This window comes from Amblyraja radiata, chromosome 9 (assembly GCF_010909765.2).
Source record: "Amblyraja radiata isolate CabotCenter1 chromosome 9, sAmbRad1.1.pri, whole genome shotgun sequence".
Lineage (NCBI taxonomy): Eukaryota > Metazoa > Chordata > Chondrichthyes > Rajiformes > Rajidae > Amblyraja > Amblyraja radiata.
Window position 1 is genome coordinate 26,681,896 of NC_045964.1, and position 23,717 is coordinate 26,705,612.

At 40.5% G+C, this 23,717-nt stretch overlaps 1 protein-coding gene across 5 annotated transcripts in view; it reads right to left on the reverse strand.

Moving 5' to 3' along the window:
* The window catches only part of ryr3 (ryanodine receptor 3), a 358,203-nt gene that overhangs the window by 195,898 nt on the left and 138,588 nt on the right, over nt 1–23,717 (reverse strand). For all 5 annotated transcript variants that reach the window (XM_033026930.1, XM_033026931.1, XM_033026929.1 and 2 more), the window contains 7 exons: nt 23,646–23,715; nt 22,428–22,588; nt 17,218–17,383; nt 16,302–16,388; nt 13,616–13,842; nt 11,099–11,906; nt 6,265–6,465 (listed from right to left, as the gene is read on the reverse strand). In XM_033026930.1, coding sequence (XP_032882821.1) covers nt 6,265–6,465; nt 11,099–11,906; nt 13,616–13,842; nt 16,302–16,388; nt 17,218–17,383; nt 22,428–22,588; nt 23,646–23,715 — 1,720 coding nt within the window. The remainder of the gene's footprint in view (nt 1–6,264; nt 6,466–11,098; nt 11,907–13,615; nt 13,843–16,301; nt 16,389–17,217; nt 17,384–22,427; nt 22,589–23,645; nt 23,716–23,717) is intronic.

Sequence of the window (23,717 nt, forward strand, 5' to 3'; positions counted from 1 at the left end):
AACAGGACACAAATAATATCCTCATTTTTGTAAGAGGCTTCGTTGCCTGAACAATTCTGAAATGTGCATAAAATGCATTGGTGTGAAACAAATATACTCTCAAATACCTTTTATACATTAAACTTTCACTCTGTATTAAATACTGTTTTTATAATTGTTCATATTTAAGAAGTATAACGTGAAGCTGTCTGTCTAGTCTTATTCGTAGTTTGGTTAGGGCAAAGGTAGGTGGAGAAGATAATGTGCCCATGATGGAAGTTACCTGACATGGGATTGCAATGATTCAGAATTGAAAAGTTTATATACTGTTATCCAATTAATCACAATCTGCTGTTCCTTTCCAAGAGCCCAACAATTGTTTTCCTATCTCTACTTCCTTAGAAGATTGAGGAGATTTGATATGTCAATGAATACTCTCTTGAACTTCTACAGGTGCAGAGTAGAGAGCATATTGACTGGTTGCTTCATGGTCTGGTTCGGTAACTCAAATGGCCAGAAATGAAGATGATTGCAAAAAGTGGTGGAGACTGCCCCGTCCATCACAGGTACTGACCTCCCCACCATCGAATGGATCGACAGTAGTCACTGCCTTAAAAAGCCTGTCAGATCATCAGGAACCCACACCACACTGACCACGCTCTCATTTCACTCCTGCCATCAGGAAGAAGTTATACACGCCTGAAAACTCTAACATCCAGGTTCAGACACAGCTTCCTCCAAAAAATGATCAGGCTATTAAACACTAAAACCTACAACTAAGCTCTGACCTGCATAGACTTAGGGGGTGAGATGGGCATATACTATATACACAGTAAACCCTCACTTTAACAGACATTTTTATAATGGATTTTGGTTATAGCGGATGGATCTACAGACGCCATCCTGACTTGCATGGCATCCCCAGCTTCGGATTCCGCACCTACCTCCCGCTCACAAGGTGCACCAGTGAACCATTCTTCACCCATCCCCCAGTCCAGCTGACGTGGCTATTGTTGTGGTTCACATTGTAGCCCCTGGGGATAGCCCTTTCTTCAGGCTGCTGCTGCTGGCGGGACATATTCGATCACCGTGGTGCTCCTTCCACTCTCACTGGCAGCTGCTTCTTCCCGTCGGCTCATTGCTTTGTCCGCTACACTGCTTCCTCCTTCTTCTCCCATCGCTCGGCCTCTTCTCTCCCCATCCACCAACTCCTCATTCTCCTCCGGAACAACCTTAAAGGGTGTTTGCGGCTGCGGGCGAAAGAGGTGGAGTGGCAGAGGCCGGCATGGGGGTGCGGCTGATGGGAGGGGAGGTGGCCCTGCGGTGAGCAGATACATCTTGTTGTTCGCGGCAAAATGAGGAATGAGCTGACAGCAGTGGGTCGCCATGGCGGCCACATCAGCCAGACGGGAGGGTAGTGAAGGGGAGGAGCTCCCTGGTGCAGACCGGCAGCAGCAGTGCCTAGTTTTAAGGTGAAACGACATGGGGTTCTGGAGTAACTCAGCAGACCGAATCAGTTTGAACAAGGGTCCAAATCAACTCTCCATGTTCTCCAGAGATGTTGCCTGACCCACTGAGTTACTCCAACAGTTTGTGTATTGGTTATCATCTGCAGTTCTTTGTTTCAACTACACACACATAATGATACCTTATGCTGTTATAGCAGACAATCGGCAATAACAGACACCACTCTCCACCCCTCGCCAATGGTCTGTTATAATGTGACGTGTGTGTGTAACGTCTGTATTGTTGTTTGTTATGTTGCTTCCATAGCACTATTTTTACATAATTTATGCAGCTGCAAGTAAAAATGTAATTGTTCAATTTTGGGACATATGACAATAAAAGACTCTTGACCCATTGAAAGGCCAATTTGATAACTAATGGATCTGTTTCAATTTCATACATCGTTCTCTAAATAACAAAATATTGCCATGTAACAACTTTTCTCCATTAATGTCATCTTTTTTTGGTTGTCAATTCCTCTAAATATATAACCTACATTTGCTGACTGACCTCCTACCGGAAACAGTTTCTCCATAATCATTCTGTCAACGAGTCCTCTATCAAGCTCCAAATAGCCTGCTCTTCCCAAATGATGAAAAACTTCAGCCCCTCATCACTGGTATAATATAATCGGCACTACAAAATATTAACATCCTCTCTGAAATCAAGTGGCCAGATATGACAACAGAAAACCATCTGGGGGGGTCGATATTTTTTGGTATTTCGATATATTAGTATTTTTAAGCCAGCCTCTAGATTTATTTTTGAAAATACTTTTTGAATATTTTTTTCCTCCCAAATTACTGAAGTGGAAAACCCTGATGATTTTCCTCAGCCCTGTCCTTATTTGGGGTTGGGGTGGCCAGTAGTCTCTTCTCCATTCCATAAATGAGAAGCAGCTCAAAGCTGTGAATCACCTGGGACCAAGCATTATGGTTTATTAACAAGCACTGAATTCATTTGTGTGATCTCCTGATAAATTGAGGTGTCCAGTTTGCAGAAGCCAAATCTGCTGATCTTAGTTAGAGGTTCAGTGGGCTTGTCAGCAAGCAGTGAGCAATGCATATCACTATCTCAAACCATTGGTGAGATGCAGACATTCAACTGAATGAACCAACCTATTAATCATGCATCATGCATACTTACACAATGTATAAAACCATGGTGTTAATTTAAAAAACAACAATTTTGTGCCATTTCATTAATAATTCACAGAGGGAGTAAAATCGAAGTTCTCCGAGACCAAGCTTGTCTTCAAACGCATGGTTAATTGAGTGTGGTCATCTACTCAAAGCATAGGACAAGTAACCCATAGGAGAAGTATAACCCAGCATAGTAGTTATATCCAATATCTTCTATCTGTACATTGTCGACGTCTTGATTGTAATCATGTATAGTATTTTCGCTGACTGGATAGCATGCAACAAAAAGCTTTTTCACTGTACATATGACAATAATAAACTAAACTAGACTAAAACTACAACCACAATCTCTACAAAGTCATTCAAATCATTGGCAGGATTAACATTCAATGTTGGCTAAGTCTCTCAGATCAAAACCCTTGGACCCTTGAAGCTCTAACCTTGCTCAACCAGCTCTGGTGGGCAGGTCACGTTACTTGCATGCCTGACAACAGACTCTGGAGTGAGCATCCTATTCTCAGCTCTGTAATCCCAGACTTTCTGGAACGCAGAAATAATGTTGTTCTCCTTGAAAAAGTGCAACGTTCCCAGCAATTTCTGAGAGTCAGTGGCCATGATTACAAAAAAGTAGAGAATCCATAAGAAGCCATCTATAATTGGAGCAGAGGGGGCCTTGGGCAAACAGTGGCTGCTGACATCCTCAATGTAGTACACTAGCAAAAACTAATATTCAAGAGAGAAAATATTAAATAGATCTGCTGTCATTGCAAAATAAGAAGATAAAACACCTACCACTATTTATCAAAAATGTCAAGATTAAATTTTCCCCCACTACCAGTAAATTTTACCTCAGTGTTCAATGATACAATTTAACTTTAGGTGTAATTAGCTCCACTGAGATGATTGGTTGTTGATTGACTTAACTGCCACCGCACTTCAGGGACACTGCTAATGGAAACTGCGCACCCATGCAAATCATGTACATTTATTCATCAAATTATTGCAAGGTAATATCATGAGGGAAATTATAATAAATGTGTTTGATATGAAAACATAAGTTGCTGCTTTTGCAAAATTGCACATGCAAAAGCATTGTGCATTGTTGTGAAAATGACATTTTTAAAACATCCAAAAAGATCATAGTAAAAAATTATACAATTTCATGTCATCAAATCCCTTTTGGTGTCTGAGGAAACTATTCTCAGATTCTCCAGAAGCATCAGTACCAGCCTCATTCCTTTATAGCACTGCCTCTAATACAAATGAAGGCAGTGGCAGGAGTGCTGTTAATTATATGCAATTAATTAATTCATAGAAATTCACAAGGAGTCACAGTGGTGTAGTTGGCAGAGCTGCTGCCTCACAGACCTGAAGTTTCATCCTGATCTTGAGTGCTGTCTGTGTGGTGTTTGCATGTTCTCCTTGTGATAGCATGGGTATCCTCCGGTCTCCCTTCACATCTCAAAGATGTGTACTTTTGTGGGTTCATTTGCCTTTGTAAACAAGCCCCTAACTTGCCGAGTGTGGATGAGAATATGGGATAACATAGACTGGGTATATTGCAAAACCTACCTTCAGCGGGGCTGCAGATCTGTCCCAGCCCGTGTGCGTGATTTTGGCGCCATTGAGAGGGGGGCGGGTTTAAAACGCGATTTTCCCTAGGCTATTCAAATCGAGGTTGTTCAGCCTACTTAGTTGCTGACGAAAAATCGCTGGGATATTCTTTCGCTGGAGCTATTTTTAAACTTAATTGCTTAATTTAATTGTTATAGTAGGTTAAAAATTATCCTCCAAACCCGCGACCGCCAACAGCGGGACGGATTTCATATAGGGGACAACGGAAGGTAGGTTGTTTATTTTTACATTAAAAAGGGCTTCTTAAGATCCCTTTATACAAAGTTTTATGTTGCGAGTAGCTAATTTGGGGCCCCATTAAATCCCGCAGTATTTTTCTGGGCATATGGGGGTACAAATCTATCGCAATGGGAACGTTCCAAACCAGCGCGTGCCACAGAGTTCCACAGGATCCCACTCGAAAGCTGATTTAAATGGCCATTAATTTACAGCAATTGAACACTAAATTCCTTCCATTTGGCCTATAAAATAATGTAAATGAGATTTAAAAATCATGTTTTATTGTGGATTCTTTGTGAATGTTATTTGGACAGTTAGGCTATTTAAAAATGTTAATCTTTTCTTAAGAAATGGATAGATGTTTAGATCTAGTAATTGAAGTTTGGAATTAGCTACAATTGTGTAACTAACTAATTATATGCTTTAATTTATATTATGTATGCAGATGATCTTGTGGTCTTTAGTCCATCTAGCGCTGGTCTCCAGCAGCTCCTTACTATATGTTCCGTGTATGGTGTGGAACATGACATTAAATATAATGCTAGTAAGAGTGCTGTTGTTGTCTGTAGAACCAAAGAGGATAAATGCCTAAAATATCCTGTTTTTAAATTGTCTGACAACGATCTTAGTGTCTGTAATAAGATAAAATATCTAGGGCATATTATTACAGAAGAAATGACAGATGAGGATATTTATAGGCAATGACGCATGCTGTATGTACAGGCAAATATCCTCTTGCATAAATTTGGTGCGTGTGCAGATGTGGTGAAGGTGTCACTATTTAGAGCATACTGCACACCCCTCTACACTGCGCACATGTGGTTGAACTATTTAAAGACAAGTATGCAGAGACTAAAGGTGGCATATAACGATGCCATGAGAACACTGCTAAAGCAACCTAGATGGTGTAGTGCCAGTAATATGTTTGTGGCTGCAGGAGTCAGTACTTTAGAAGCTATCCTAAGACACCACATGTATAAATTCATTTGCAGGATAAATGACTCTAAAAATGTGCTTATTGTGGCCTTGACAAACATAAGGGTTAGCACTACACGCTACGAATCCCAGTTGTGGAGACACTGGTATCGTTGTCTCGTTGTAGGACATTGATCATCTTTTAATCTGGATTTTTAACTTAAGTATTGTGGATTTTTGTTAAATATAAATTATGATGTTTTTATGTGATATACCATGATTTTATATATATTTATGATATTTGAAATGCAATGCATTTTTAACGTAATGTTGCCCCTTGTCTGGACCTTGAGTCCGTAATAAAGTTTATTATTATTATTATTATTATTATTATTATTATTATTATTATTATTATTAATAATAATTTCAGGTCATCCAAGTAAGATTGTTTCATATTTGTTTCAGAATGCTTCAATTTATAATAACTGAAAATTTATTTCAGTTCTCTTAATTTTCAAGAAAGTTATGGCCATTTCACTGTCCTCGATCACAGCTTTTGTGTTAGTCAATGGAAAATCAATAGGGAACAAGATGCTAATTTCCGAGTATGAAAATGGCCATAACTTTTTTAATACTGAAGATATGAAAGTGAATTAGGTGTCAAATTAAACTTATTTTTGTGCTTTATCTGATGGGATAAATTGCAGACTTGATTTTTAAAATCTTAAAATTTTGTAACATTGCTACATAGCCCTAGTGTGAACAGATTGGTTGGCGCAGACTCAGTAGGTCGAAGGGCCTGTTTCCATGTTGTATCTCAAAACCAAACAAAGTACCCAAAATAAAAACAAAAAACAATGGACATCACCTGCTCTTGAGGTGGTGACCGGAACTCCTTCGTCTTCTTGGCAGTCAATGCTGCAGACATGTTGAAGGCCAGCATAAGCTCTTCATACCGGAACCTCTGGTTCCTTTGCAGTTTTACGACAAACTTGTCTGCAAAAGAAACAATGGCTTCGACTCGATGTCGGAGTTCACAGTCGCAGAAGTAGTGAAGCAGTTCACACATCTGGAAAAAGAAACAAATTACCTTCCTTAGAAAAATAACCTATCATCTCTAACAACCAGTCGAACTAAAACTATATCTTCCTGTCAATTTGTGACCTGTGGACATCATTTTTACATCCAGCAAGTTATTGTTGTTTCTAAATGTCCTTTACATTAATTGGCTTGTGCTCACGAGGGTCACTATAACAAGTAACAACAGACTTTCTTCTCAGATTAGCATTACAGCCAATTTTAAATGCATTGGTCACTCATGTTCGGCATGGTATCAGTATGAAGTGACCAGAATAAACATTTTCAGAACAATTAATATTCACATTTACGATGGAAATGCTCCAATATCCAACCATCTGGCCACTTTCCTCAAACATTACGTCAATGTAAATGCTTTTATAATGATATGAATGAAATTACTGCAGTTTAGGGCCATTGGCCACAAAGTGACACAAATTTACCATTAAAAGAGACACAAAGTGCTGGAGTAACTCAGTGGGTTAGGCAGCATCACTAGAGGACATGGACAGGTGGGGTTTCTGTTGGTGACCCTTCTTCAGACTAATTGTAGCAGATGGGAGAAAGCTGGAAGAAAGCTGGAAGAAAAAGCCTGACAATTGATAGGTGGATAGACACAAAATGTTGGAGTAACCCAGCGAGCCAGGCACCATATCTGGATAGAAGGAATGGGTGACGTTTCGGGTCGAGATCCTTCTTCAGACTGAGAGTCAGGGGAGAGGGAGACACAGAGATAAGGATGTGGAAGGTGCGAAAACAAGACATCAAAGGAGATGCAGATTTAGGAAGGCGGGGGTATGGAGAGAGAAGGAAAGCAAGGGTTACTTGAAGTTAGAGAAGTCAATATTCATTAACTTCACTACTAATTTCCATTGTATTTCCATTCCATGGGTGGGAAGAAAGGTCTCAACCCAAAACATCACCTATCCTTCTATTCAGAGATACTGCATGTCCCGCTGAGTTACACCTGCATTTTGTGTCTATCTTCAGTGTAAAACAGCATCTGCAGTTCCTTCCCACACGTGATAGGTGAATTCAGGTGAGCGGGTTGATTTGCCCAGATAGATGAACAAAAGCCAGAAATGAAAAGATGGAAGGCTGTAATGAGAAAGAAGAGCCCTCTGCTGTACTCACTCTATACTCATGACTGCGTAGCCAGTCATAGTGCGAACAGCATCTTCAAGTTCGCTGATGACACGACTGTTGTGGGACGTATCACTGATGAGGACGAGTCGGAGTATAGAAGAGAGATCGACCGACTGACCAAATGGTGCCAGCACAATAACCTGGCCCTCAACACCAGCAAAAACACGGAACTGATTGTGGACTTTGGAAGGGGTAGGATGGGGACCCACAGTTCAGTTTATCAAGTCAAGTCAAGTCAAGTCAAGTCAAGTTTATTTGTCACATACACATACGAGATGTGCAGTGAAATGAAAGTGGCAATGCTCGTGGACTTTTGTGCAAAAGACAAACAACTAAACAACCAAACAAACTATAAACACAATCATAACACACAAATTATTTTACATAATAAATAATGGAAGGAAAAACGTTCAGTAGAGTTAGTCCCTGGTGAGATAGGCGTTTACAGTCCGAATGGCCTCTGGGAAGAAACTCCTTCTCAACCTCTCCGTTCTCACCATATGGCAACGGAGGCGTTTGCCTGACCGTAGCAGCTGGAACAGTCCGTTGCAGGGGTGGAAGGGGTCTCTCATGATATTGTTGGCTCTGGAGTTGCACCTCCTGATGTATAGTTCCTGCAGGGGGGCAAGTGAAGTTCCCATAGTGCGTTCGGCCGAACGCACTACTCTCTGTAGAGCCTTCTTGTCCTTGGCAGAGCAATTCCCAAACCAGATAGTAATGTTCCCGGACAAGATGCTTTCCACCGCCGCTGCGTAGAAGCACTGGAGGATCCTCGGAGACACTCTGAATTTCCTCAATTGCCTGAGGTGGTAAAGGCGCTGCCTTGCCTTACTCACGAGTGCTGAGGCGTGTGATGCCCATGTCATATCCTCGGAGATGTGGACTCCCAGATATTTAAAACAGTTCACCCTATCCACAGGATCCCCATTTATCCTCAATGGAGTGTACGTCCTCGGATGATGTGCCCTGCTAAAGTCCATGATCAGCTCCTTCGTTTTTTTGATGTTCAAGAGGAGGCTGTTATCCTTGCACCAGAGTGCTAGACCAGCCACCTCCTCCCGGTAGGCCTTCTCGTCGTTGTCTGAGATCAGGCCCACCACCACAGTGTCATCAGCAAACTTAATTATTGAGTTGGAGCTGAACCTAGCCACACAGTCATGTGTGTACAGGGAGTACAATAGGGGGCTGAGGACGCAACCCTGAGGCGATCCTGTGCTCAGGGTGAGGGACTTCGATGTATTCCCTCCCATCTTGACTACCTGGGGCCTGGCGGTGAGAAAGTCCAGGACCCAGGCACACAGGGAGGTGTTGAGCCCCATTTCCATTAGCTTCCCGGCCAGTCTGGTGGGGACTATCGTGTTGAAGGCTGTACTGTAGTTTATGAACAGCATCCTCATGTAGCCCCCCTTCTGGCTGTCCAGATGGGAGAGAGCGGTGTGCAAGACCTGGGAGACCGCATCGTCCGTGGATCTGTTTGGACGGTATGCGAACTGCAATGGGTCCATGTTCCGAGGGAGGAAGGCCCAGATGTGTTTCTTCACCAGCCTCTCAAAGCATTTCATGACTACCGAGGTAAGGGCCACCGGACGGTAGTCATTCAGACAGGCTGGGGAGGCATTTTTTGGTACCGGTACAATGATGGATTTTTTGAAGCAGGCAGGGACCACGGACTTGTCCAGGGAGAGGTTGAATAATGTAGTGAGCACTGGAGCTAGCTGCGTAGCACAGGACTTGAGTGCTCGCCCCGAGATGCCATCGGGGCCTGCAGCTTTTCTCGTGTTCACCCATGTCAGAGCCTTCCTCACGTCGTGCTCGGACAGCGAGAATGTGTGCACATTCCTCCCTTCAGCTTCAGTAGCCAGCCCGCTGGCCGTATTGTCGATAGTCGGCAGACCTGGAGTGGTGTTGCCCCTCTCGAAACGAGCGTAAAAGGAGTTCAGGTCATCAGCTAAGGAGGTGGCGGCACTTGCGGATGAGGGAGGGGTGCTCCGGTAGTTGGTTACAATCCGTAGCCCCTGCCACAGGCTTCTGGTGTCCTGCTGCTCCATCTGTAACTCCATCTTGTCTCTGTACCTTCTCTTTGCGTCCTTCACCGCCCTTCGCAGTCGGTAGGACTCTGCCTTTATATCAACGGGTCGATGGTGGAAAGGGACAAGAGCTTCAAATTCCTGGGCGTGCACATCTCTGAAGATCTCTCCTGGTCCGAGAACACTGATGCAATTATAAAGAAAGCAAATCAACGCCTCTACTTCCTGAGAAGATTACGGAGAGTCGGTATGTCAAGAAGGACTCTCCCTAACTTCTACAGGTGCACAGTAGAGACTATGCTGACCGGTTGCATCGTGGCTTGGTTCGGCAACTTGAGTGCCCAGGAGCGGAAAAGACTAGAAAAAGTAGTAAACACTGCCCGGTCCATCATCGGCTCTGACCTCCCTACCATCGAGGGGATCTATCGCAGTCGCTGCCTCAAAAAGGTTGGCAGCATCATCAAGGGGACACACCATCCTGGCCACACACTCATCTCCCCGCTACCTTCAGGTAGAAGGTACAGGAGCGTGAAGACTGCAACGTCTAGGTTCAGGAATAGCTACTTACCCACAGCCATCAGGCTATTAAACTCAACTCAAACAAAACTCTGAACACTAATAGCCCATTATCTGTTTATTTGCACTTTATCTGTTTATTTATTCATGTGTGTATATATTTATATAATGGTATATGGACACACATCTGTTCTGTATTCATGCCTACCATATTCTGTTGTGCTGAAGCAAAGCAAGAATTTCATTGTCCTATCTGGGACACATGGCAATAAACTCTCTTGAATTTTGAGTGAAATGTAAAACCAGAGGAAGGGATTATAGGTGAAAGTGACGCGGGAGGGGTCAGGGGGGAGGTGGGGTAGGGAAAAGGTGGGAGGGATAGTGGGAGAAATGGGTGCGTATTAAAGTGGGGCACAGGGAAGAGAGAGGGGGAGAGGGAGGTGTGTTTGTGGGAAGGAGTAAGCTTCCAGCCTCCTACTGGGTGCGTCGGTGGGTCCAAATAATTTCCCAAAACAAGTGCAGGGGAATCTGTGGAAATTAGCACTGTTTGGACTTTGGACTTCATGAAAATATCACAAGGCATCCAGCTTAGGAGCAGAGACCAGCTGTGCTGCTGTTCAGTTTCCACAGGTGCCTAAAAGTGCTGTGTGGGAGTCCCTAACCCATTGGTGCTTCCCAAACTTTCACAGTTGCTGTTGGACCAGGCCAATACATTTATTTATCTGTCCATTTAGCTCTTCCTTTTGTTAAATTTAATTTTCAGGGAAGACTAGGATAGTGAATTCTTTCATCACATACTACATTTCCTGTGTAAGCACAGTTCCCGGAACTTCCCATTAATCTTTTTGGTCAGCTAAAATAAAAAACACTCGGATGCATTAAATTTCCACGCAATACAGAAAGTTGTATTTAAGTGAAATGTCTTTAGTATTGTACCTGAAGTTTAACAGACTCTGGCAAACTTTTTTCCAGCAGTCCCTTTAAAGGCGGCGGAGATGCTTGTGTTGCTACTTCTCCAGCTTCTATTGCCTTTTCTTCATTTTTCACGTCAATCTCTTTCTCTAGTTTACCTTCATCCACCACCTCTTCTTGGTGTTCACCAAATAGGTCAGAATCGATCAGTAGCAGAATTTTTTGGACGTCATTATCATCAAACATGCCTGTGATCAGCATGGTTTTAATAAGTTTGAGAATAGGAACTAGATGAAACTGCACACTTCCACCCACTGGATCTCGAATGTGCGGCCCACCAACTGACACAGCCTCTGTGAGCATTTCAATTGCAGTGACCTTAAGAATATTGAATGGCAACTTTGGGCTATATGGGCGTCTATCTTCATTGGTGCTGACAAAACATGGTGATGAGAAGTTTAATCGAGGTCGTAAGCAGGTGCTGAGCCCAACACCGGGACGTCCATAAGACCGACTATTTTTTGGAAACAATGTTATGCTCCTGGTTTCATCAGTTACAGGAATAATGAATTCATTGTTCATAATTAATCTGGCTTCTTTTGCTGATTCTAAGTGCATACTTAAGAGGAGATCATAGAATCCACTGCGTAGAAGTCCTGGGAGATATTTATCCTCAGTTGTGAATATTAGTTGAGCTTGATCAATGTGGCTACAAAGAGCATGGGCTATACGATTATTGCCCACAGCACAAAGGGCACAGTACAATTTCAATGTATGAAAATGGAACTTCATCAGCTCTTGATTTTCAATTAGCTCAAGAATATCTATAGACCTGAAAAAGATGATAAAAAAATGATAAATATATCTAATTTATGGTTTGGCAACAAACATAATCCACTGTGATATCACCAGCTAAAGGAGCAAGACAATAATGCATATTCCAAATGGTGGTAAAGGTATCTGTCTCGTTCCTAGTCAAACAGAAATACAACATCACAACATCAAAACCTACATGATTAAAAAGGATATTATACATTTGAAATGGCTAAATCTACATTAATGTGATTTAAGGACCTCTTCTGATAGAGGAAAACAGGGAACTCCAGGGAACATGGCTTCCCCATTGCATATGACATTTATTATCATTAGCAAGGAATTGCTCATGTCCCTGGAATTTAAATAATGCAATAACCTACTTTTAAAGTTCACCAATTTTTATTTTAAAGTCTCATATACAGTGATAATGAAATATAGCGATAATAATAAAATTCTCAATAATTAAAAGTATCAGAATTTCAGATGATTTTTTATACAAGGAAATTGTAATACTTTTAATTGTTGAAAATTGGACATATCATATCTAAATGTTTAATAATAATAATAATGGATGGGATTTATATAGCGCCTTTCTAATACTCAAGGCGCTTTACATCGCATTATTCATTCACTCCTCAGTCACACTCGGTGGTGGTAAGCTACTTCTGTAGCCACAGCTGCCCTGGGGCAGACTGACGGAAGCGTGGCTGCCAATCTGCGCCTACGGCCCCTCCGACCACCACCAATCACTCACACACATTCACACACATTCACACACAGGCAAAGGTGGGTGAAGTGTCTTGCCCAAGGACACAACGACAGTATGCACTCCAAGCGGATTCGAACCGGCTACCTTCCGGTTGCCAGCCGAACACTTAGCCCATTGTGCCATCTGTCGTCCATGTTTACATGTTTAACATGTTTTTAATATAAATGCTATCTTCCAATATTGATGAAAGCCTAAACACTTCCCATGAAAAGGATCTGGACATTTAACCATTTTACAATTTATCGATGCGTGCAGCCTTAAATATATTGTGTTTCTGATCAAATATATTAAATGTTTAAATGCAGCTTTTTTTTTTTAATGTCTATAATTGCAATTGGACAGCACCTGTCCAGGTTTGAAATTTTTAATCGAAAACATGGGAAAACCTATTATGCATAAACACCCTGCCCCCTGGACAAAACAGCCAGTTTGTACTACTGCTATTTGTCAACTCAAAGTAATGGACCCCAGGTTGACTTAAACAAACCCTAATATTGTTGCAGTGGTCACTCTGATTTCACAGTAAAAGTAAATCTAAGTTAAGCCTCTGATGTCCCGATCACTGACTGCCTCTGATTACTGTTAATGGTGCGAATAGACTGCTCAAAACTGAACACTTAATTGAGTACAGCTTTAGTAAAAAATAGGGTGTTTAGGCAGTTTCAATCAACTGATAAATTTGAGAGAAGAGGTCACTGTAGCAAATGTAGGGTTTTATGCATAATATCTCATTTCGATAACCAGATTTTAATGTTGAATGTCACTGTCATTTAAAGAAAATATGTTTTAAAAAGTCAGTAGATATTGAGCTGTGTGGAAGAATGCTTTTTAGAATTTAAATTGAATCTTTTCCATTGGTACCCAAAGTGATAGCAAATGGTTAATGCAATTTTCTCATTATAAACTGTACAGCACTGTATCTGAAGAACCATTAACAGTTTAAAGGGTGTACTGACCTATTCTCCTCTGGAATATGCAATGCCATCATCTGCAATGGTTCAATACACTGTAAAACCCAACCATGGTGATCACTAATTCTTGCTGTCTCTACATGGAGGAAGTCATTGGGCATTCTGCTCCACATAACAGGAGTGATCATCTGTATGTCAAGTCGAGGAGGGCACTGTGGAATAGGATTCTTCTCTTCACTTTTAAATATAGCTGCAGACAGAGGCATTGCATTCTTTGGCAGAAGATAATAATAGTCTTGTTAACATACAGCAATGTGAATATAACAATTAAACAGTCACCATTATTTACTTTCACATTCATGAGTAAAAACTAGGAGAATGACATAGCCTCACAATCAAAACCTTACTTTATCAATCTTCCAACATGTTACATTAAAATCCTTAAAAAGATCACTTATGTTGGTCAAATTACAGGTGATATATTTCTAAAATGAAAGATGTGCTAAACAGTACAAAAGTCTCATTCACGGAATGGTCGCAGCATTTTCAAATAACTTGATCATGTGCGTTTGTCTCTCTATTAATTTAAATATTTTAAAATCACTGATATGACCACAATGTATATGATTAATATATATTGGCAAGTATCACAGTACAGTAAAAGTTCAATAACCCGACTCTTGGAACTAGACTAATTTCCAGACCATTGGATGCCACTGATTGATACCTTTCAGTTCACTTAAAAAAAAAGAAACATGTTACACAGTGGTCTAATATTTTTTTCAATGTACCCAGTGAAGTCACACAGTAGTCTAATCATTTTTCCAATGAACCCAGTAAATTTAAAGAGAGTGGGAAATATACAAGCACTCTGGACCCTGGTTCATGCTGTGAACCCTCTCCACCTTCCTGACCTTGATTGTTCCAGATCCAATCTGGCTCCAGCTGTGGACTTGGCCCACTGTTTTGACACCAATCTCCAATTGCATTCAAGATCCCGGCCCAATCTCGTGGGCCCTCTGATCACAATCTGGATGAACGAGTGAGGCAGATGCCAGAAATTAGGGATTCCCAATAATCAGGATTCACAAGAGACTACAGATGCTGGAATTTTGAACAAAAACAAACTTCTGGAGAAACCTAGCAGGCCTGCCATCATCCATGGAGAGAAATAGATAGGTGACATTTAGGGTCAAGAGCCTTCTTCCAACTGATAATGCACTTCATAAGAAGACCTTCCCAATAGTCAGATGTCGGATTGTTAGAGTTTTACTGTAGCCTGACACCGAACAAATAAGCATATTTGAACTCTATAGCAATCATCTAGTTGATCATATATGGAAGAACATTTTGAACATTAAAATTCTAAAATTTCCCATGCAAGTTTCAGATGCTGGCAATTCAGGGTTTCTGAACTAGCAAATGCCAGACTACCAGAGCATGACCACATGACAAAAATTAAACTGAATTAAACTAAATATTTCCAGGCCTCTTTCAACTTTATTTCTAGCAATTCTTCATCATGCAGAGGTATTTCAAAGTTTGACCATGTAAACCCTGCATCACCAAGAGTCTTTTATTAAGACTTAGTGTAAGAGGCAATATTTAGTAAATGTACACCAACATCTGATATAGGTTTTTCATAGCAAACTACTATTCGAGTGTAATGATATTATCCACAGTCAAATGCTGCCACACAGAAGGGTCTTCATGATATGTAATTGCCTGTTTTCATCAACATATTCCATGAATTCAAAACCCAAAATATCACTTTGCTTGCAATGATCTGACAGCATGAAACATGTAATGTTTGAAGGTGGTTCTCAGATCCAGCATTCTAACAAAAGTTTCTCTTTTGACACTGGATGTTTGCTAACGAGCCTGAAGAAGACAGCAAATGACAGCACCTTAAGCCACTTTCACAGTTTGCAAGCAGAAGTGCAAACATAGGTGTCAATGATAGATGTAGTCTTTAAAAGTAACTGCATGAGTCAGAGTATGCAGGAGAGGAGACGTGGTAATGCTACAAGAATTGTTGGAATGTGCTACTAGAGAGTTGCATGGATTCTGTTATGGGCCCCTGATGCTTTGGAATACCCAATATCTCAGGAAATCTGTGGAGTGACATAATGGTCACATTGGTATCCATTGGGACGATGAAAGGACTGACTCGTTACACAAGTGCTTAATACATCCGTGGAAAATTACGGCTTCCTTCCCCAATATTGACGGTTTCATTAAGAATTCTTTGCAACTGATACACTACTTCAATGTGCCTCCCAACGCCCACAGGAGATGCTGCCCTTGATCATTGTCAGTTAAATATTCCTTGTATCAAGGCAAATTCCTTGTATGTATACATACTTGGCCAATTTATTCAATTCCACTCAATTCAACTCAAGTCAATATATTGGAACTTGCTGAAACACTGGTGGTTAAGAGCAACGCAACCAAATCGGCTCACATGGTTGTTAATTTCACCGGCAAAGCTTATTTCTCATCTCATACCTTGGCCATTAAATATAGTGATAATAATTCAATGAAAGTAACCCCAGCATTATTTTTATTGTTGAATGAGAAGTTGGGTGCTTTGTAGCTTATGTGTCAGTGCTTTCATGTCCCTGAGCTGAAATCAATGATTGTTTCAGCAGTGATTTCTTCAGAGTTTTTCAACAGCCAGAATTTCACAATGCATTTTTAAAGCAGAACAATATACATAAAACACACACACCTTTAATTTTCCAAGTTCAAACTGGAAGAGATTAGTACTTGTGGCCTGCATGAAAACTGCAGGAAATAACTTTGTGCTTGGCTCAACCTGGGAAACAAAAGCAGCCAATTTACAAGTGTTTTTATTTTTAAGTCTTAATATACCATTCTTGCTAAAAACAAATCCGCACAACAATTGATTAAAGGATTGATTGATATGTCATTTACAGCTGGGTATGTGAATCTCTCCTGCCGATGATTGCGGAACATAGAAAGTGAGAAGACTTTTGATAATCCCAGGCCAGTTCTAATTAAATTGATTTCAGATTGACTACTTACCCACAATTAGACAGTCTGACTAACTAATTATAATTAGACCCTGGATGAAGTGTGCCAATAAGTTACAGCTTTACTGGTGTATGATATTTACATGGCAGGATAGAATTAGCAACAATATATCAGCCATCTGTATCATGCTTCATCGCCAACCTGTAAGTAAATGCAGGTTTTTACACCTTTGACTATCTTACTAATCTCTGTAATGATACAGGCAAGTTCAATGGTATGATTATTAAAAATAATCACCGTTACACAAATCTGACAGATTGAAAATTTGAAAGAAAATTCAACGTTACTTCTCAACATGTACCAAGAAACACACTTCACCCGTGCAGAAGAGAGGAGGATTTTGTGACCTGCTTGCTCATATGCCTTAAATACTGGAACAGGATAATACAAATGAATAAATTATTACTTTCTTGCTTCTTAATGTAGTATTGACAAGTCCATCTATTGGGATTACTGTATATATATATATATATATAAATGTAAACACTTCTTGGAAACTTTAAGCGTAACATGATTGCAGAAAATAAAGATCTATAGAGAGTTTAAACATATAGTTTAATGCAGCAATCAGCATTTGGGTAGTCAATTACCTGGTAATGTATACTGAGATCTTTTCCATTTGCCGTGAATGATAACCGGCCAGTTGCAAGATCAACCAAACAACCAATTACTAGGTCAGCACGACCACTGTTTGATCCCTTTGAACTGCCGGCAAGATCTCCTCCCCAAATCATATAACAATTACTGCGCTTGACACTGCAAAGAGAACAAATGAGGCAAACAGGTTTTAGCATTTTGTTTACTTAAACTAGCAATTACTCCTCACGTGGGCGGAAATTCCGGGGGGGGGGGGGGTGGACAGGGGGGACTTGTCCCTCCCATGTTTTGAGAGGTGGGGGACAATCCCCCCCCCCCCCCACCCCCATTTTTTGTAATCTATTAAAATCTCAGCTTTCCACAAGACAGTGGGGGTGTCACTGTTAAGAGCTTGTTAAATGTCTCTATTAACATCGTATTAATAGCAATGTTACAAAATTTTGAGATTTTAAAAATCAAGTCTGTAATTTATCCCATCAGATAAAGCATAAAAATAAGTTTAATTTGACATCTAATTCACTTTCATATCTCAAGTATTTAAAAAGTTATGGCCATTTTCATACTCGGAAATGAGCATCTTGTTCCCTATTGATTTTCTATGGACATAACAAAAAAGTTGTGATCGTGAACAGTCAAAAGCCCATAACTTTCTTAAAAATTAAGAGAACTGAATGAAATTTTCAGTTATCATAGATTGAAGCATTCTGAAACAAATATAAAATAATCTTACTTGGATGACCTGAAATTAAAGCATATAATTAGTTAGTTACCTAATTGTAGCTAATTTCAGACTTCAATTACTAGATCTCAACATCTATCCATTTCTTAATAAATGATTAACATTTTTAAATAGCCTAAATGTCCAAATAATATTCACAAATAATTCACAATAAAACATGATTTTAAAATCTCATTTACATTAATTTATAGGCCAAATGGAAGGAATTCAGTGTTCAATTGCTGTAAATAAATGCCCATTTAAATCAGCTTTCTAGCGGGATCCTGTGGAACGCGCTGGTTTAGAACGTTCACATTGCGGTAGATTTGTGCCTCAAATGCCGAGAAAAATACTGCGCGATATAATGGGCCCAAATTGAGCTACTCGCAATATTAAATTTTGTATAAAAGGATCTTTAGAAGCCCTTTTGAATGTAAAAATATACAACCTACCTTCTGCTATTTTCTTTATGAGACTCTGCGGTTGCTGACGGTCGCGGGTTTAAAGATTGATTTTTAAACTACTATAACTATTATTCAAGGCCTTTAAACCTAATAATAGCTTTTGCGACGGGGTCTATCAGCGATTTTTCGTTAATAATTAACTAGGCTGAACATTTTCGATTGGAACAGCTTAGAGAAAATCGCGTTTTAAACCCGCCCCCTCTAAACGGCGCCAAAATCGCGCACAACCTCAGCGGCAGATCTTCAACGACGCTTCAGGTAGGCTTTGCAACATACCTAGTATTAACACAATGTGTCACCAATCGTGTTTTGACCTTCAAGTATTACTGAAGGTATTTACGGAGAATTTCTTAAAGCTGTCTGATGCGGGTACAATTACCATTTGAACTATTGGATGTATTGGTTGATGGGAAAGATTTAAATGGGTCAGGTCATTAAGGGCTCTGGTCGAACGGGTTTCCTTGCTGGCATTCACGGTCACTCACATTATTTAGTATTTTTTTCCCATCTTTCTCTCTCTCTCTCTCACTCTCTCCCCCCCCCCCCCTCCAAGGTTGGTTCTTCTGTTTGCCTTTATTTGCTTCAGTGTTATTTGTTTAAGTGCTATTTATCACATTGTTATCACAAGATTCAAGCGGGTATCAGATGCTTTCTAAGGGCTGAATCAGCCTGTTCGCGGGGCCTTTCATCGCCCGGCGCGGCTTGAAATCAAACTGCTGCATCGAGGCGATCGAGGCGATCGAGGCTCCTGATGTTGAAGCTGGTCGATTTTATGGTGTGCCGGGTCGATTCAGGCCCCACAATTCGGAGCGGATGAAGCTGCTGTTGCTGGAGTTCGGAGTCGGTCACCAACCAGGTCAGCTCCCGATGTTACCGTCCACAAGGCCCATGGCCGAAGCCGTGTGTGTGTGTGTGTGTGTGTGTGTGTGTGTGTGTGTGTGTGTGTGTGTGTGTGTGTGTGTGTGTGTGTGTGTGTGTGTGTGTACTCACATGCGCGCGGACACCAAGAAGCCGCGCCCCCAAATTGTGTACCCCCAAGGTTTGGTAGCGATTTCCGCCCCTGACTCCTCAGCTGACACATCAAATAACACACTTCTGAGTGAATGCCACTTTTCATGGAAATATTTCATTAGGTAAAGGCTGGGATGCCTTTTCAAGTGAGATGTCGTGAACATGGATTTAACAAGGCTATACACAAAACCCATTAAATCAAAAACTGTAGAAGTCCATGAAATGCAAGGGGAAGTGGCAAAGTATATCTGAAATTGGAACAGGGAGCAAATGGTCAACAGATGATTTGAGAATGTCAGGCAGTTTCCAATGGGGCCTATCAACAGTCCTTTGCTTTTTGTGATAAATATCAAACTTTATACTTCAACAGTTATAATTCAGCTCGTGACTAACCATGTACATGATTAGGAAGACAAAGTGTCCTCGTGCTTGATGAAAATGCTGCAGACCACTTAGATGGGAAGACAAATGACCAATGGAATTCAATCTAAAGAAGTGTAACGTAATATTGAACAGGGAGTCGGGGGTGCAAGTACAGAGTTCCCTGAAAATGATGACACAGGTTGGTGAGGTGGTGAAGAAGATGTGATGAATGCTTGTCTTTATTTGATGTGGCATTGAGTACAGAAGTTGATATGTTATATTACAATTGTACAAAATATTGGTTAGACCGCACTTGCAGTATTGTGTTCAGTTCTGACTGAAGGATGTGATTAAGTTAGAAAGATTTACAAGGATGTTGCCAGGATTGGAGGGTTTAAATTATGAGCAAAGGGATAGGCTATGACAGTTTTCCATGGAGAAAAGGAGGCTGAAAGGTAAATTTACAGTTTAGAAAATACAGAAGGGCAAAGATAGCATAGATAACCAGTGTCTGTTTCTCATGGTAGGGGAGCCAAAAACTAGAGGGCGTGGGTTTACAGTGAGAGGGGAAAGATTTAAAGGGGATCTGAGTTGCAAAATTTTCTACACAGAGTGTTGGATCGATGGAATAAGCTGCCGAGGAGGTGGTAGAGGCTGGAACAAATACATTTAAAAGTCATTGGAACAAGTACATGGTTGGGACAGGTTTTGAGGAATATGGGTCACACACTGGAAAATGGGATTACCATAAATGGGGCATCTTGGGAGGCATGGACAAATTGTGCCGTAAGCCTGTTTCCAGGCTATATAACTGAATGAATCAATTAATGCATTTAAGGTAGAGACGGTGAGGGCAAACAAAACACAAAAATTATTACAATATTATTGAGTAGAGGAACGTAGGACAAGGTGCACAGATCATTTAGGAAATAGAACAAAGATAAGGTGGTTAAGAACACAGATGGGAATCCTGCTTTTAGGGGCTAAGGAATTATCAGCAATGAGGTTTATGTCAGAATCATATAAAACAAATTTGAGCAAAGGCGGAAAATTGCATACACTTCTGGTCAACTTATCATGTGATTTTACTGGAGAGGATAGAACTGTATATATGAGGAAAATTGTATTGGCATTGTTTTTTTTATTATCATGTGTACTGAGCCAGAGTTCAAAACTTTATTTTATGTGCTCTGAAGGCAAATCATGCTAAGCATGAGTACATCAGGTAGGGGAAAAGGGGAAAAGGGAAAATAAACAGAATAGTGTGTTACATCAACAGATAAAGTTGAGATTTAAAAAATTCAAGGGCAGCAATCCAAAATTGGAAGTTCAGGAATACATCCTTAGTTTATGAGAGGTCCTTTCAAGAGTTTGATAACAGTGGGGAAGAAGCTATTGTCTAATCTGGGATTACCTGCTTTCATGCTTTTATAGCTTCTGCCCGATGGGAGAGGGCAGAAGAGTGAATGGCCAGGGAATGTGTGATCCTTGATTATGTGGCTGCTTTGCTGAGGCAGCGTGAAGAATACATGGAAGCGATGGTTTGTGCGATTGAGCGGGATGCGTTCACAATGTTCAGGCAGGAAATGGATTTTTATTTTTGCTGAAAGTTATTTGAATTGAAGTGTATAAAGTTAAAAGAAACCTAAACCGAATGGAAAATAATTTCCCTTGGCAGAGATATAGTGGTCAAGGGTGGTGGTAAAATAACATTTTAATCTACTTGGTCAAATAACATTACAAATCGAGTTAAGTAGGGATTTGCCACTCCTGTGAAGGCAATGTCACGGCTGAAAACCCAAAGCAAGAGTAATTCTAAAAACACTTCTTAAAGAGAGTATAATTTTCTTTCACTGTTTGCTTTTCTGTGTCTTAGGGTTTATATATTTTGTTTTGAAGATTCTGCCATTAAATATATACAACAAGCAAGGCCAGAATTTATGACAGATTTACGTATTGTTCACATTTAGTTCACAAATGTGGAGGTTTCGGACAGGGTGCAGAGGAGGTTTATAAGAATCCTGCCTAGATTAGAGGGATTCAGCTACAGGGAGAGGTTGGATAGACTTGGATTGTTTTCTCCAGAAAAGAGACTGGGGGGAGACTTGATAGAAGTATATAAAATTATGAGATGCATAGAGATGCATAGATGGGGTAGACAGTCAGAGTCGTTTTCCCCCAGCGTGGAAATGTCCAACACTAGAGGGCAGGTGAAAGGGGGAAAGTTTAATGGAGACGTGTATCAACTATCTGCACGTTGTGACTGGCTCGATTGTAATCATGTATTGTCTTTCCGCTGACTGGTTAGCACGCAACAAAAGCTTTTCACTATACTCGGTGCACGTGACAATAAACTAAACTGAACTAAACTGGGGAAAGTTTTTTTACACAGTGGTGGGGGACTAGTAGGCATTGCAAGAGGTGTGGTGGAGGCAGATTCATTAGTGGCATTTAAGAGGCTTTTAGATAGGCACGTGAAGTGCAGGGAATAGAGGGATATGGATCATGTACAGGCAGATGAGATCAGTTTAGCATGGCATAATGCACGGCACAATCATTGTAGGCCGAAGGGCCCATTCCTGTGCTGTACTGTTTTATGTTAAAATACCATAATAATAATTCAATGCAAGATAATCTCAAACTGTACCTTTCATGAACTCTGCCTTTGTCATCACCCAGAGTAATAGTTACAGTCCGGTGTTTATTCAAGTCAAACGATTTGCTGTGGTAATGGTAGTCAGGAGTTACCCAGCCAATCCACACAAAAGACGGATCCTGGCCTGCAAATATTCTCACTGCGTAGTAATACTGGAGAACAAAGAGACCATAGGAATAATTACTGTAAATGTAATAACATCCATTGTAAGAATCCTTGGAGAAATATGTGTGAACACAATTTTTGAGATTACAACAGCCTCAATCTACAGCTTTTATCAATTAAGAGATTATACTTAATCGCAAAACATTAGATACATTTATTTTAAAAAAAACACATAAGCACAATTCTATTTGTCATGCCTGTGCAAACAAAATGGTATTGCCCTCTGGTGTTGGATTTCAAATTACTGCAAATAATTGTCACATTATTACTACAATCTGTATAATAGCTATGACTCGCCACACAAATCAATGACACAGAAGGAACTGAGAGTTGTATCGATATTTGCCTGTCACTTAGGATGGTATAAATGGTGGTAGAAAATTAAAAATGGACATGGACAGATTTAACTTGTGGGTGAAACAATGGCAAGCAGAGTTCAATATAGGAAACTCTGGCTCAGCTCGAGTCCCACAGCTTCCAAGCCCCTAAACCACGCGGTCTGACTCTCCTGGATCCAATTGTTCCACCCCCTCCTACAGGGAACCTCAGCGAGTCTGAAGAAGGGTCCTGGCCCGAAACATCATCCATCCTTTTTCTCCATAGATGTTGCCTGACCCGCTGAGTTACTCTAGCACTTTGCGACTGTCTTCTGTATAGGAAAGGTTAAAGTACCAACTGCAATAATAATTACATCTTGGAGGAAGTATAGTGAAATGCCATATTTGTTTTGTGGTTGTCTGTTGCATGCTATGCCTTTCCTAAAATACTACGTGCACAGCTTAATGACTGTAAAACTCTCTGGGCAGTTCCAAGATCATAAAAGATTATTTCTAAAGGGAAGTATATATTTTTTAAAAGGTCATGATCAAAATACCTTTTTGCATAAACTTAAAACAAAAAAGTGGACCGTTTTGTATTTTGACATGTGTGCAGGCAATATGTAGAATATACATAAATAGAATACTCAAGGTCTCAATAAATGCTGTCTGTGCTATTTGTCAAGAGACATACACTGGTAATTTTAATTGCTGAATTGTACATTACCGTTGAAGACTTCGTAATAACTTCTTGTTCAGCTCTATCTCCAGGTAAATCACGGCTCAATCTTGCACTCCT